At 38.9% G+C, this 16,010-nt stretch overlaps 1 protein-coding gene across 3 annotated transcripts in view; it reads left to right on the plus strand.

Annotated features, from left to right (window-relative positions):
• The window catches only part of INO80 (INO80 complex ATPase subunit), a 107,252-nt gene that overhangs the window by 40,715 nt on the left and 50,527 nt on the right, over nt 1-16,010 (plus strand). For all 3 annotated transcript variants that reach the window (XM_044231362.1, XM_044231359.1, XM_044231360.1), the window contains exons 20-24: nt 1,275-1,442; nt 1,671-1,804; nt 3,644-3,711; nt 4,406-4,499; nt 5,271-5,442. In XM_044231362.1, the coding sequence (XP_044087297.1) occupies nt 1,275-1,442; nt 1,671-1,804; nt 3,644-3,711; nt 4,406-4,499; nt 5,271-5,442 (636 nt within the window). The remainder of the gene's footprint in view (nt 1-1,274; nt 1,443-1,670; nt 1,805-3,643; nt 3,712-4,405; nt 4,500-5,270; nt 5,443-16,010) is intronic.

The raw sequence follows: 16,010 nt of genomic DNA on the forward strand, positions 1-16,010 counted from the left end.
GCTGTTGCAAGTAAGAATACCTTTCTCCAGTTACAAAATAATCCCAGAATATGCAGTTCAAATCTGTCTACTGACAGAAGCACTAGAGAAATTAATCATGGGCATAATAACAGTGGAAAACACTATTCTGAAGCATCTGTAATGGCATCGTTAGATCCACCTCATACAGAGATCACAAGTAGGCAGAGAGGCAGGCAGAGAGAGAGGAGGAAGCAGGCTTCCCGTGGAGCAGAGAGCCTGATGTGGGACTCCATTCCAGGACCCTGACCTGAGCCGAAGGCAGAGGCATTAGCCCACGAGCCACCCAGGCGCCCCAGTAATATCATTTTTGCCTAAGCTTGCTTAAGTTTGGTTTTTTTCTCAACTGAAAGTGCCCTAATGAGTATATTTTCATTCCACTGAACTTCACTGGGCATTTCAGGTCTCTTTATAACCCAGCATTTTTGCAGGTAATAGTCCTTGTGTAAGAATGTAGATATAGGTCTGATGTGGAGAACAAAGGCAGGAGAAAAAAAAGATTAAATTTCCTTACAGCTTACAGCCCACTGACAAGTATTTGGGACAGGTAGAGTGACGTTCCTCAAGGAACTCAAATGCCTCAATGTTAATACTTTAGTAAGGGCAAAAGGCAACCTTAGCTTGGCATAAGCCCTACCTCCAGGATCTTGTAAGTCTTTAACACATAAAAATCTGTTTGGAAACTTCCTTTTTCTTAACCCCCACCTGCCAAGATATATGTTAGCAATCATCCTCCACACATGTGGCCCACCGATGTACATCTGAAGGGTCTCATGACTAAGGTTATACTAGACAGTAGTAAATGACTTTTTCTTAATAATAGCTAGCCCTTCAAGGTCCTGGCAAGCTTGCTTCCAAATTCCTTAGAGATTACACTATCCCTCAACTCCTTCCATCTTTGAAAGTATATAATCAGCCACTCCTCACAACCCCATTGCAGCTCCTTCTGTCAAGTCTCTGTGCTCTAATAAAACCACCTTTTTGCACCAAAAAAAAAAAAAAGAAAGAAAGAAAAAAGAAAATGGAGGAGATTTCACAGAGACAGCATGTAGAGTACAGTAACAGAGAAGAGCGTCAAGAAAAGAATATTTTTCTGGATAATTAGCCACATCCCAGGTTTATAGAGGTACTGAGTTTCTAAAGATCCATCTGTTGTCTGTTCAGTTATAATCTGGCTTTCATGTGTTTCTTAAGGTGATACTGAATTCTCTTAGAAACTTGTTTTCAAAGTATAAAATGTCCTTACTGATTTTTAGATTGAGATTCTGATGTATTGCCAACTGACCAGCCGACAAAAGCTTCTATATCAGGCACTAAAGAACAAAATTTCCATTGAGGATTTATTACAGTCTTCTATGGGCTCTACCCAGCAAGCACAGACCACCACCAGCAGCCTCATGAATCTGGTCATGCAGTTTAGGAAGGTAAGATTTTAGGTCAGCTGCCTTGGAGTTGCCTCATTAACCCATTTCAAGAAAAAGGCTCTGACCTTGGTCAGATAAACAAAGGCTGTTTAAAAAAAAATAAATAAAGATGAAATGAGAAAGTATATGTTCACAAAAGTAAACATTCAGGGTTTGGGATTCCTGTGATTTTTCTGAGAGTTATGTCTGCACGTGACAGTGGTATTTTTTTATTTTCCTTCCTCTTAGGTTTGTAATCACCCAGAGTTATTTGAACGACAAGAAACTTGGTCTCCATTTCATATTTCCCTAAAGCCATACCAGATTTCAAAGTTTATCTACCGTCATGGACAGATCAGGGTCTTCAACCATTCACGAGACAGGTGAGCACATACTAATACCTCTTTACTCTAAGGGTGTTTTTGTAATTTGGGGTTTTGTGGCTTAATGGCTTTTGGGGGTTTAGTGGAGAGTGTTTGAGTTCCCCAACAGTAAGGTATTTAAGCATAGGGTGGACACCTATTTATTGAGGGATGTTGTGATAGAAATCTGTACCGTATCAAGGGTTTAATTGGCTCTTAATAGCTCTAGCCGCTTCTGGTTGCTTTTCTGATTGAGGAATGTGCACATAAGTGCAAATATGTACTTGTGTCGAGAGATCACCGTATGTCTCTACTCCAGTACTGAAATTGTTTTGCAGTAGCTTATTTTATACTTGGAATAGCGCTTGTGGGAGAGCTGATTGTATTTCAGATTAATCAAATTCACCTCCTCCTGGAATCAGCAGTGACAGATTTGGTTAAAGGTGAAATGGTTGTAATGTAATATGCTAGAGACCAATTCCATTCAGAAAATGTGTGTAGGTCCATTCTACACCTGGGAGTGAGGATATCCCTGGCTTTTGAATTTTTTAACAAGCTCCCAAAGAATTCTTATGCACATCAAGATTTGAGAATCATAGATATAGAAAGTTCTTCTGTAGAGAAACAATATAAGCAGCATTACCAAAATAGTCAACAACATTTAACCTAATGAAACTGAAGTTGAAGGGCATCTGGATGGCTCAGTTGGTTAAACGTCTGCCTTCACCTCAGATCATGATCCTGTGGTCCTGGGATCGAGCCCTGCATCAGGCTCTCTGCTCCTGGCTTCCCGCCCCACCGCCTGCCTCTCTGCCTGCTTAAGATCTCTGTCTGTCCAATAAATGAATGAATAAATAAATAAATAAATAAATAAATGAGAGAGAGAGAAAGGGAGAAAGGAAGGGAAAGAAAAAGAGAGGGGGAAAGAAAGAAAAAGAGAGAGAAAGAAAAAAAAAAGAATGAATGAATGAATGAATTCTTGGTCTTGGGGGTGCCCGGGTCACTCAGTTAGTTAAGCGTCTGCCTTTGGCTCAGGTTCTGATTCCTGGGTTCAAGCCCCACATCCGGCTCCCTGCTCAGCGGGAAACTTGCTTCTCCCTCTCCCAGTCCTCCTGCTTCTGTTCCCTCTCTTGCTGTCTCTCTCTCTGTCAAATAAATAAGTGAAATCTTTGAGGGGGGAGAATTATTTGTATGTGGGGCACCTGGGTGGTTCAGTCGATTAAGTGATCTCAGGTCATGATCCTCAGGGTCATGGGATTGAACCTCGCGTCGGGCTCTACACTTAGCTAGGAGTCTGCTGGAGATTTTCTCCCTCCCCCTCTTCCCCTACCCCCGTTCCCACCCTTTCTCTAAAGTAAATAAAGGTGCCTCATTAGCGCAGTAGGTAGCGCATCAGTCTCATAAAGTAAATAAATAAATATTTTTTTAAAAAAATTATTTGTCTGTGATAGTTCCAGACTATTACTCAACTAGATGGGCAGAGGAAAACAGACCACAGCTGTTGTGCTGTTTGTTTCATATGGTACATGGTAACCTACAGCTTTGAATTGTGATTCTCTGAAATGAAATGAGACCACTTTGAACTTGTATTACTTTCTTACATCTATATTAATTACTTAGTACTATCTGACATTTATGCCATGATTTCTGCCTGGTAATATGGCAACAGATCTCTTAAAAGTATTTAAAATCTAAAAGATTCTATTTAGAATCTTTAGATTCTAGAATTTAGATTCTAGATTCCAGATTCTAGAATTTAATAGAATCTAAAAGATTCTATTAAATCTAAAAGATTCTAATCTAGTTAACTTCCCAATATTTATATTTGGATTTATTTTATTCTATTTACTGATTTTACAGGTGGTTAAGGGTTCTTCTTTCTCCATTTGCACCAGATTATATCCAGCAGTCTCTCTTTCACAGAAAAGGTAGGTGTTTTGATTTTGGGGAAGGAAAGTATGCCAGGGATTTATCAGAATGCTCTTCATTTTGCTTAATGATTTTCAACTCACAATGATTTTGCCTGCATGCTGGATCTTTATAAAGTCTTGATAATCTTTAAGTAAGTTAGTTGTCTTCGTCTGTAGATGCTATGATTTGTGGCCATAACAAGAAGCAATAAAAATTTATTACATTGACCTTTCATTTTATTTTATACCTGCCTCTTAAGAGTGTCTTATACCCTTGAAACTTGACAGAGACAATGCAAGACATTCATTAATGTGACTTCGTTCCTTCTCCTTAGTCTAAGGGAAAGAAGCAGCTCACCTTTGAGCATTGTCCATGGTATTAAGGCAAAGTTTCAGAATCTTTTAACTCTACACTTTTCTTTTTCCTGTCATGATAAAAAGAGAAACGCGATTAGCCAAGGATCCAAAAAGCCCAAAGGTAGTTAATGAGCCAGCTCCACTCTGGCCCATGTATGCCGTATCTCAGAGGTCTGCCTCTCCCACGTGAGGTTGTAGTACAAAAATGTGACCCCCTGACTTCCACCATAATTGTTGGGTCGAAACCTTTAGATATCTTTTCACTCTTAAATGAAAAGACAGCAGTTCAGTAGCTTTAGTTGACTGTTATTTTTTCACTTGCTATTGGGTTTAACTTTGTCCTTTGATATTCCAGGTGTTAATGAAGAAAGCTGTTTCTCCTTCCTTCGCTTTATTGATGTATCTCCAGCAGAAATGGCAAACCTCATGCTTCAGGGACTTTTGGCCAGGTGAGAAGTTTCCTTAATTTGATGAGAGAACAGTTGAGAATAAACAGAGTTTGAGCTGTGAAATTAAATACTTAATATTGTATCATCTTAGCAAGCCTCTTATTTTTTTCTTGTTAAGAGTAAAAATTTTTATAAGGGAATCATAATTTTCTTTCAATCATTTAAGAATTGCATGATGTTTCATGATATACCTGAAATAAAAATTATTTCAGCTCAACCCCCAAATGCTGCCAGAAGGTCTTTAAGTCTTCTTAATTTCTAGTTAGTCTTCTATGTTATATTTGCTTCTGCAGGGCAGATAATGGCCAGTGAGTCCTTTACTTGATAGTGATTACAGCATAACCTGCCTTAAGTATTCTGGGAAACTTAGTTCTGGTTTTTTTCCCCCTTGGAATAATGATTTTCACTTATGTTATTATTTTGTATTTATGTAATAATAAATCGTGACCTTGTTAGAAAAGGCTATCTCCCTAATATGAGGATATTTTTATAATAGAATTTTTGTAATAGAGTTAAATATTCTTTAATATTGAGTGGAGCTTTATGGAGGATTTTAGTTTTCATAGTAGCAAACCAAGTCATGCCAAAGATGGAATTTTTAGAAGAAAAGTGTGAAATGGCATCATCTGAAAGTAGGGAGGAACTGTTTCTAAAATGCTCAAGATGTACAAAAGAGACACATGAATGAAAGACAAGGTTCCTTGCTGCTCTGAACTACCCTCAAACCTCCATGGAGCACTGAATAAGCATGTCTGCTGTGGTCTGTTTCAGATGGTTAGCTCTTTTCCTGTCTCTGAAAGCCTCCTACAGGCTCCATCAGCTGCGCTCCTGGGGAGAGCCAGAAGGGGAGAGCCAGCAGAGATATCTGAGAAACAAGGATTTCCTTCTTGGGGTTAATTTTCCACTCTCCTTTCCCAACCTTTGCAGCTGCCCTTTGTTAAAGGTAAGCACTTACTTCACTATCAGCTATCTGTGGTAGTTCTCACTTACCTTCTCTTTGCATCAGTAAAAGGAGTAATAAAGTCAATGATGGATTCATGGAGCCACAAGTTCCTAGAGGAGTGGGAGCGGTGTGCTGAATTAATAACTTACTGTCATTTCATAGATGGTGTGTGTTGGGGGGGGGTACATGTTTGTGCATGTGTGTATATTTAGTATGTATTTAATACATAACTTTACTGTAAAGTAGAATTTACAACTTTACTGTAAAATAGAATTTAAATTTACAACTCTTTGAATTTATCCATGTAGGTACACTCATGTAACTACTAGATCATACCTAGATTAAGGTGTAGAACATTTCCAGTACCCAGAAGTCTCCCTCATGCATCTTCCAATTTAATACCTCCATTTCAGAATAAACTAACAAAACCACTATTCTATCACCATAGATTATTTTTGCCAGTTTTTGACCTTCTTGTAAATGGAATTATCCCGTACGTGCACTTTTGTGTCCACTTCCTTTCCCTCAGTATTATGCCTGTGAGATTCATCCACATTGCACATTTCTTTTGTAATACTATGAAATAGTCCATTGTCCGAACACACCACAATTTAGTGACCCGTACTGCTGTTGGTGGATTTTTAGGTTGTTTCTACTTGGGGGCTATTGTAAATAAAAGTGCAGTGCATATTCTTGTACATGTCTTTTGATAAATGTACACTACTTTCTATGGGATTCAGATCTAGGAATGAGATTGCTGTATCAGGTGTATGTGTGTTTAGATTTAGTGGCCATTACCAAGCCTTTTTCCAAAGTGGTTTTAGAAATTTATCCTCCTACTGGCAGTGTGAGAAGTTTGCTGCTGCCGTTCATCATCCTTGCCTGTACCTGATATTATCAGTCCATGTTGTTGCATTTGTAATGTTATCTCATTGTGATTTTAAATTGCATTTCCATGAAAAATAATGATGCTGAACACTTTTTCATATAATTGTTCTGGCCTTTGTAGAGTAGGTGAGTGAGGAAGTGCCAGGAGGTAAGGTTATAGATGTAGGTCCAGATCATAAGGGTCATCATCAGTTCTTGCAAGGATTTGGATTTTATTCTGAATAAAATGGGTAACATTGGAGAGTTTTGAAAAGAGATTTGTGTATTTATATATTACAGTCCTGAATTCAAAGTTAAGAAGGCAGGGCATTTTCCTTGTGTCCTCTAGAAAATTTGATGGGTCATTAGTCTTAGAGTTAATTGCTGTTGAATGCTAGCTATTCTTTTGTTTGGATTTGGTATTTGCCCGTGTTTGCTGAAGAATCCGTATGACTTCCTCTGTTTTCCCAGTTGGTTTCTCAAGCATTGCTCCATGTGTGTTTTTGGGCTCTGGTGAGAAGATTGGTAATGCAGAAAGGAGAGTAGAATTCAGTCTGTTGTAATAATATGGTCGGTGGTGGCAGGGTGACTTCCTACTGGTGAAATATTGCTGTAGCTGGTCAAGAGTTGTTTAAATTCCTACAGATTGGTTCACCTGCATTTGATAATTCATATTTCTATAGTTATAAATTGTTGCTAGTTTTATTTTTGGTATAGGAAGCAACATTTTCTAAGCATTTATTGCCTTATGTAGACACTACATCTTACTTAACTCTCAAAGATCCACCTTCCCATGTTTATGTTCTTTCGCTTTCTGAAAATACAGTAATGTATTTGTTTCTGTTCAGTGAGGTCCTTACATCAACTAATGAATTTCCTGAGAAATTCAGATTTGGGCTTTATGCCTTATGGGAAGTTATTTTAATTGAAGTTAGATTCACTTTCATTTTCTCTTTAATTTTATTTCAGTTGTGAATGGATGTTTGCTGTTGTAGGGATTTACCATGTATACAACCATTAGGTTGCAGGCAGCTGAAAGCTAGCTATGTATGTGTAGAGACACTGCGCTGCTTTTGGTCTCATCATCCTTATTTCCAACATGTATATATTAAAATATCAACCAGGCAGTGTACTTTGCCAGAGTTTGTTGATCTGGTACGAGAAATTGTTGCTTTCAGCTAAGCGGAGTGGTCTTTGCATGGTATCTAGTCTTAAAAGTTCTGAATAAAGAATAATTTTTTGAGACTCCATGTGTAACATGGAATAAAGAATAATTTCTTTATAAACTTCTGAATAAAGAATAATTTTTTGAGACTCCATGTGTAACATTTAATAAAAATATAATAAAGCCCACTATAGCTCTGACTTTCAAGAATATTAAGAATACTTCTATCACCGACTGATGTGTGTAGATACACAGAATACTATATACATATACATAAATTTTTGTAACAAAATACTCACAAAACAATACTTAACCTTCATGTACAGTGCACTCTGGTTTTTTTCTTTTGTTCCTTTTTTTCTTAATGTTAGATGGAGCCTACTAAAAATGATTTCATGACCCTGACTAATCACAATTTTTAAAATACAGCATTATATGACCTCATAATATTAGAATAGCTAGAGAACTAGATAAAGAGAGTCACCACGTAGAAGATTCTGGATCATTCTTTTTAATAGTAAGAAAAGAACAAAACATTTGGAACTTCAGAGTCTCACTTTCAGTTGTTCAGAGAACTGAATGCACGTTTCACTGTGTACTTACCCTGACTTGCATTTAGTAGTCAAGGTCCATCTTTGTCTTAGTATAGTCTGATATCTATCTGTTATATCCTTGGTATTCAAAGATAGTATAAATAAAGATAATTAATTTTGAAAGAACCCAGCTTTCCTCATGTTTGAAAGATCCAGACATGAGGAAAGTAGTTTATTTTGGGAACTGTCGCCCCAAGAATGGCTTTCTTAGAATGTGCCTGTCACCACTACTGTTCTGGTTCTCAACTGGTTTCTCTGAACTAAGTTTTTCCTATTCCAGAAGCATTTACCTAATTTATCCAGAGAACATCAGTTTTATCTGTTATACAGAGAATAGAGAATGAAATTTTGAACACCTAATCCTTTAGAACCGATTTCCACAATTCATTAATTAAGAATATAAAAGTTAAAACTTAAGATGAATGATACTTTCACAAACACACACACATCAAAACCACACTTTGAAACCTCATGGTCTACTCGGATCCTGCCAGTTTTTCATTTAAAAAAAAAAAAGTTGACAAAAATGAGTCTTTTTTTAAAAGATAACATTAAATATTAGTTAACAGTGCTAAGACTTAAATGTAATAATTATCTGTTGTGCTCTTGTTTTAAGTTTTTCAGCTGATTTTAAATATAAGGTCTTGGGCTCTTAGGTGTGGGGTAAATTCATCATGTGTGCTCTGTGCCTGTCATTCCTGATACGACTTGTTTGCTATTTTGAGGTCTAAAAATATACTTCTGGCATTGTTGATGTAATTTACTAATCCTTTGGAAGACCATTTTGTTTAAATATAGATCCTACTACTGTGGAATCAGAGTTTTTTTATTTTCACAGGAAATAAACTTATAACTAACTACACTTAGTATTTTTAGTAAATGTCCTGACAGTATAATTTGAGATATTTGCTATAATTCAGAAGATGAATTACAAATTTAGGAAGAATGAGAAAAGTCTTGAAAGATTAGAAGAGCACTGACATAAATGTGGAGTCCATCTTTAAAGTTTGTGGGGATAGGAAGAAAATTCAGGGATGATAACCAGTACCCTAACAAAGTTATTAGGGAAGTTAAAAAATTTTTGTTTCTAACAAAATTAGCCACTATTTGAACTCATGATTCTAAGAAGCAGCTAACTTGATTCTGAAAAGATGAGCATTTCCTTTGCTTTAGGAGATAGCAAGCCAAGTAGATTAGAGAGACAGAAGTGATAAGTATAGCATATTAAGCTTTTTTTTTTTTTTAAGATTTTATTTATTTATTTGACAGACAGAGATCACAAGTAGGTAGAGAGGCAGGCAGAGAGAGCGGAAGGGAAGCAGGCTTCCCACTGAGCAGAGAGCCCAATGTGGGGCTCGATCCCAGGACCCTGGGTTCATGACCTGAGCTGAAGGCAGAGTCTTTAACCCATTGAGCCACCCAGGCACCCCATCATATTAAACTTTTTATATCATCTCTTTTGTTGCCTTGGCTGTCCTTCTAGAGTTACTTATGCGTGTGGGAAAGTGCACAAATCATAAGTAGGCATACGGCTGAGTTACTTCACAAACACTATTGGAACTGTGCTTCAGAAGTCCCTTATATCCACTTCCATTCACTTTTCCACTCTGCCTTACCTTCCCAGTAGTTATTGTGGGCAGATATTTGGGTGATTTCTAGTTTTTGTTGTTACAAATATTACTGTTGTATTACCGTACACATCTTTTAAAGAAAATTCATATGCATTTTGTAGAGTATAGATCTAGTGGTCAAATTGCTGGATCATAGAGTATGCTTATGGTCATCTTTAATAGATAATACCGAGCAGTTTTCTGAAACAATTGCATCAGTGTTTTTTCTCTCATTAGCAACGTATGAGAGGATCTAGTTGTTCCACATCCTTGCCAGAATGTTATATTATTTGTTGATTTTAGCAGTCTTTCTCTGTGGTAGTATCTCGTCGTGGCTTTAAATTACATTTCCCTTATGAATAATGATATTAAATACCTTTCCTAATGCTTATTAGCCATTTGGATAACCTCCTGTATGAATTCTTATTCAAGATCTTGCTTATTTTTCTATGAGGCTGTCTGTGTTTTCATAGTGACTTGTAGTCCTTACATATTGCAGATTATCTTCTACTCTGCAACTTACTTTTGCACTCTCACCGGTGTCATTAAACAGCATTTTTGTGTCCCATTGAAGAAATATTTGCCTATATACAAAGGTCATGAAGGTAATTCTGTATGTTTTTCTCCATAAGTTTTATTATTTACCTTTCATATACTGATCTATAGGGAATTGTGATGGTTTTTTAGTCTGTGGTATGGATAGCTCCCCCTTTTTTTTGCATATAGATATCCATATCCATTTGACGCAGCTCCGTTTATTGAAAAGACCATCCTTACTGTGCTTAGTATCACTTTTGCCAGATAGGTAGCTGTATATGGATGGGTCTGTTTCTGGGCTCTTTTCTGTCCCAGTGGTCCATTTGTCTGTCCTTGAACCAGTACCACTCTGTCTGAAATATAGCTTCATAATACGTTTTGATCACTGGAAGCACAGATCTTCTAAGCTTCATTTTTCTTCAGTATTGCCTTGGTTGTTCTTAGCTCTTTGCATTCTTATGTAAATTTTAGAATCAGCTTATAAATCTTATTTTAAACTCTTGCACATTGTAGATATATAGGCCACTGGTCCCCAAGTGTTTTTTCATTACATACCCCTATTATTAAATATATTTAGTCCATTTTTACAATACCTGTGTATTATTTTCTTTAAAATGATACACATAGGGGCATCTGGGTGGCTCAGTGGGTTAAAGCCTCTGCTTTCGGCCCGGGTCATGATCCTAGGGTCCTGGGATCGAGCCCCGCATCAGGCTCTCTGATCATTGGGGAGCATGCTTCCTCCTCTCTCTCTGCCTGCCTCTCTGCCTACTTGTGATCTGTCAAATAAATAAATATTTTTTAAAAAATGATACACATAGACTAACGTGTTAATTAATTATTTACCTTGTGAATCTTGAAGCTTCCTTTGTAGACCACTGTCTGGATAGTAAAAGAAGCCTAAGCGAGTAAAGAATGATGATAGAGGGGAGGACCCAATATTTACTGGGGGAAATACTCCTTTTCTTGATACACCCTTATCTCCTTCTCTCTTCCTGCTGTTTGTAATTATTCAGTACCAAGGCCAATTGGAGTGAATGGATACAGCAATCTATATGTCAGAAGAACTTATTGACTGAATGAATCTCTGGTGGTAGAATGTGAATTTGGCTTAGTGATCAGTGGTTGTCTGATGCTCCTTTTTTCTGCTGGTCAGACAGTTTTAGAATTGCCTCTTCTCAAGGTCAGTCTGCTTGCACAGGGAGCATATGTAATTAGTGTTTACCAACCTGTTAGTCAGCAGTGTCTGCTGTGGGTAAGGTGTGTTAACAGTCATGGTCCCTGTTTTCTGGCTTGAAAAATCATTCATGTGTGTAGTAAAAACACCCAAACTTAAAAAAGACTTTATTTTTTTAAAGATCATATTTATTTGAGAGAAAGAGCACATAGGGGGAGAGGGTATTGGGGGGTGCGCAGAGGGAGAGAGATAGAATCTTGAGCAGATACCCAGCTGTGTGGAGCCAGACACAGAGTTCAATCTCTCGACCCTGAGATCGTGACCTGAGCCAATACCAAGAGTTGGATGCTTAACTGACCCTAAGGGGAGCCACCTAGGCACCTCTTAGAAAGACTTTAAAAACAAAAATAACTCAAGAGTTGAGAGAAGACATAATTAACTGCCAGATTGATGGTGAGTGATCAGTGGTAAAGTTCAGAATGGGAAATCATCTTAGATTGAAATGGACAAAAGTATTTATAGAAGTGGTGTTTTTTTCTTTTTTTAAGATTTTATTTATTTGAGAGAGAGGGAAAGTGAGTATGAGTGGGGAAAGGGGTAGGGGAGAGGGAGAAGCAGGCTCTCCACTGAGCAGGGATCCCAACATGGGGCTCAGTCGCAGGACCCTGAGATCATGAGGCGAAGGCAGATGCTTAACCGACTGAGCCACCCTGGTGCCCGAAATGGTGGTGTTTTAGTTGGACTTTGAGTGGTAGGGATCTGGGTAGGAGGAAGGATATTCCAAGTTTAAGACTGGAGCTAAACAAAAGAAAGGGCCAGAAAGGTAAGTTGTAGGAGTCTTTAAATGCCAGTCTGTTGGGGTTTAGATATTAAACCAGGAGTTTTAGCCATTTATTAGCTTATTTTATTACATGGATGTTGTAGTTGCAGTCTTGGGAAAATAAACTTCTGGTAGCTACTGTCAAGCCACTGGAAGGAGTAATCTGGTAGCCAGTTTAAGGAAGGTCCCTTAATCACTCAGATCACTAAGCACAGCAATGGGATTTCAGTCATTAGTATTTGATAAAGATTAATCTCAGTGTATGCTGTCAAAAAAGACGGGACGTGTTAAGGAGGATGTTAAACAAAGGTTGCAATTATTAAGTACTAAGGACCCAACAGAACCGGTAGTAACTGAATGATTACAGAGAAAGGGTCAGTGATTACAGAGAAAGGCGCTTGGGTGGCACAGGTGGTTAAGCGCCGACTCTTGATTTTTGTTCTGGTCGTGATATCAGGGTCAGGAGATTGAGCCCTGTACAGAGTCTACTTAAGACTCTCTTCCTCTTCCTCTTCCTCTGCCTGCCCACCCCCACCCACCCCCAAAAAATAAATAAATCTTAAAGGGTCAGGGGACTCTGATTGATTTGGATATGGATGAGTATTGCCAGTGAAGGAATCACTTCCAAAACGCAGTTCAAGAGAATGATAAATTCTATATTAAGTTTAAAGCAAATACACAGGGATGAGATTAGTACCTTTTGTCGTTGGGAGTGTAGATAGAACACAGAAAGCCTGGTGCAGGGATTTACAGGGAGAGAGATTCTGGTTAGAAAGTATGGAGAGCACATGAAGTGTGCGATGAAGTGTGACAGTCAGAAAGAAGAATAGGGATATATTTCAGGAGAGACACTGGGTTTAAGTCAAAGTTGAGTTGGTAGGGGAGGGGAGACTCAGATTTGAAGGCTAAAAGGAAAAAGCCCTTAAAGAAGGATATTGAACATGCAAGAGAGATGGTTGGTGGGATTGCAAAGTGGTTAACTACCCTTTTTATGCAGTGGAAAACTCCAGTGAATCCTGGTGGGAGTTCTATAATTAACGGAAAGGTACTCTGTATCACAAAGAAAGTTTTACTATTTGTAGAAGCTCTGAAACTAAGCTTAACGTGAAAAAAGAAAGCGTTACTTAGTTCTGTTGTTTCATTTTTTTCTTTTTTTAAAATCATTTGTTTTTCTTCCCCAAGTGAGAACACTGGGTTCAAGTGTTTGAACATTTTATATAGTCCCTCTCGTCTTTGCGGTCTTGCACGAGAAAAGTTAAGTAAATGTTTCCTGAATGACTTAATAGTGGTGCTTCATGTTTGTATTGGTTTTCCCTTTGGAACTTGATATATAATCTCACCTGAGGGAATGTCCTCCAGCCTAAAATTATAACATCAGTATTTAAAATAGAACTTTGTGAAGAGTTCTAACATTCCCTTGGAGGTTAAGAAGTGTGGGATTGGTAACTTGTTTGATCACTCATTAATTTTTTTTTAAGATTTTTATTTATTTATTTGACAGAGAGAGATCACAAGTAGGCAGAGAGGCAGGCAGAGAGAGAGAGGAGGAAGCAGGCTCCCTGCCAAGCAGAGAGCCCGATGCGGGACATGATCCCAGGACCCTGAGATCATGACCTGAGCCGAAGGCAGAGGCTTAACCCAATGAGCCACCCAGGCGCCCCGATCACTCATTAATTTTATCTTACATCAGTTATTTTCGCTCTGCAGTTTCTGTTGATCAGGAACTTTGAAAAGAGCAGCTTAGGTAGGTCATGAATAGCTCAGAAAATCTTACAGAGTTCCAGTCAAGATGTCAGCTAAGGTTACAGTTATTTTGAAAGATTGACTAGAGCCATAGGATCTGCTTCCAAAGTAGCTGACTCATGTGGCTAGGAAGTTAGTATTGACTATTGGCTGGAGGCCCCAGTTCCTTGCTGTTTGGACTTTTCCTTGGGGCTGCTTGAGTGTTCTGATGATATGGCAGCTGGCTTCCCCCAGGTTAAATGATGAGAGAGCAAGGAAGAGGCACGGTGCCTTTTATGATTTAGTTTTGGGAGTCATGCTAAGAGAGGGGAAGGAACTAGGCTCTGCCTTTTGAGGAGAAAGTTACCAAAGAATTTGTGAAATAAATGACCAGAGCCTTTTACTGTTGGGCTGAGACCTTTATGTTAGTTATTTCATTATAAAGTTTGTTTTGGTATTCCTAGTTCTGAGAGTTGGCCTAGGCTGTTGATGGGTTTTGACTGTGACATCATGGAAGTTCTTAAATTGATTAAAGGATGTTGGTATCTCTCCCCGCTCTCTTTGTCACTCATCTTGTTCACAATTCTATTAGCCACAGCAGATGTCAGCAGGGGAGGATATTAAATACAGGATGATACCTGGCTTTCATCTTCAACAGGAATTCATGGCTCATAAGCCCTAGGTCCTTGTAAGCAAAATTTTTTTCATTGTAATCTCTGTTGTATTCTGTATGTTGGATTTTCATTTGATTTGCCAACTTAATTCTTAACTATGTAACCTTGATTATTTGTGAAGAGATGCTATTTCTCCAACTCCTTGCTTTCTTTTGTGGTCCTAAAAAGTGGAATAGCCTTGGGCGCCTGGGTGGCTCAGTGGGTTGAGCCTCTGCCTTCGACTCAGGTCATGATCTCAGGGTCCTGGGATAGAGCCCCACATCGGGCTCCCTGCTCAGTGGAGGGCCTGCTTCCCTTTTCTCTCTGCCTGCTGCTCTGCCAACTTGTGATCTCTCTCTCTGTCCAATAAATTTTTTTTTTAATTTTTTTTTAATTTTATATATTTATTTGTCAGAGAGAGAGAGAGGGATAGAGAGTGAGCACAGGCAGACAGAATGGCAGGCAGAGGCAGAGAGAGAAGCAGGCTCCCCGCTGAGCAAGGAGCCCGATGCGGGACTCGATCCCAGGACGCTGGGATCATGACCTTAGCCGAAGGCAGCTGCCCAACCAACTGAGCCACCCAGGCGTCCCTCTGTCCAATAAATTTTTAAAAATATCTTCAAAACAACAACAAAGTTTTTTTTTTTCTTTTTTTTTTTTTTTAAAGACCTATTCATTTATTTATTTTGACAGAGAGAGATCACAAGTAGGCAGAGAGGCAGGCAGAGGGAGAGAGAGGAGGAAGCAGGCTCCCCGCTGAGCAGAGAGCCCGATGCGGGACTCGATCCCAGGACCCTGAGATCATGACCTGAGCCGAAGGCAGCGGCCTAACCCACCGAGCCACCCAGGCGCCCCAACAACAAAGTTTTGATGGAAGAATCACTCTTATGTTCTTCCATCAACAACAAAGTTTTGATGGAAGAACATAAGAGTGATTCCGTGTTCAAGATCAGTTTTTAAAGGTGAAACTTGGGGTATTCTTTTTTTTTTTTTTTTTTTAAGATTTTATTTATTTATTTCACAGATAAAGTATGGAGAGCACATGAAGTGTGCAATGAAGTATGACTGTCAAGTGCAGCAGGCAGAGAGAGAGGGAGAAACAGGCTCCCCATGGAGCAGGGATCCTGACGCAGGCCTTGATCCCAGGACTCTGGGATCACAACCTCAGCTGAAGGCAGATGCTTAAGCACCTAAGCCACCCAGGCACCCCCCACCCTTTTTAAAGATTTTATTTATTTATTTGACAGAGGCACAGAGAAAGGGAACAAGCAGGGGAGCGGGAGAGGGAAAAGTAGGCTTCCCGCCGAGCAAGGAGCCTGATACGGGTCTTGATCCTAGGACCCTGGGATCATGACCCGAGCCAAAGGCAGATGCTCTACCGACTGAGCCACCCACGTGCCCCCTACCCTTTATTTAAGTAATCT

This window comes from Neovison vison, chromosome 13 (genome assembly GCF_020171115.1).
Source record: "Neovison vison isolate M4711 chromosome 13, ASM_NN_V1, whole genome shotgun sequence".
In the NCBI taxonomy this organism is placed as follows: domain Eukaryota; kingdom Metazoa; phylum Chordata; class Mammalia; order Carnivora; family Mustelidae; genus Neogale; species Neogale vison.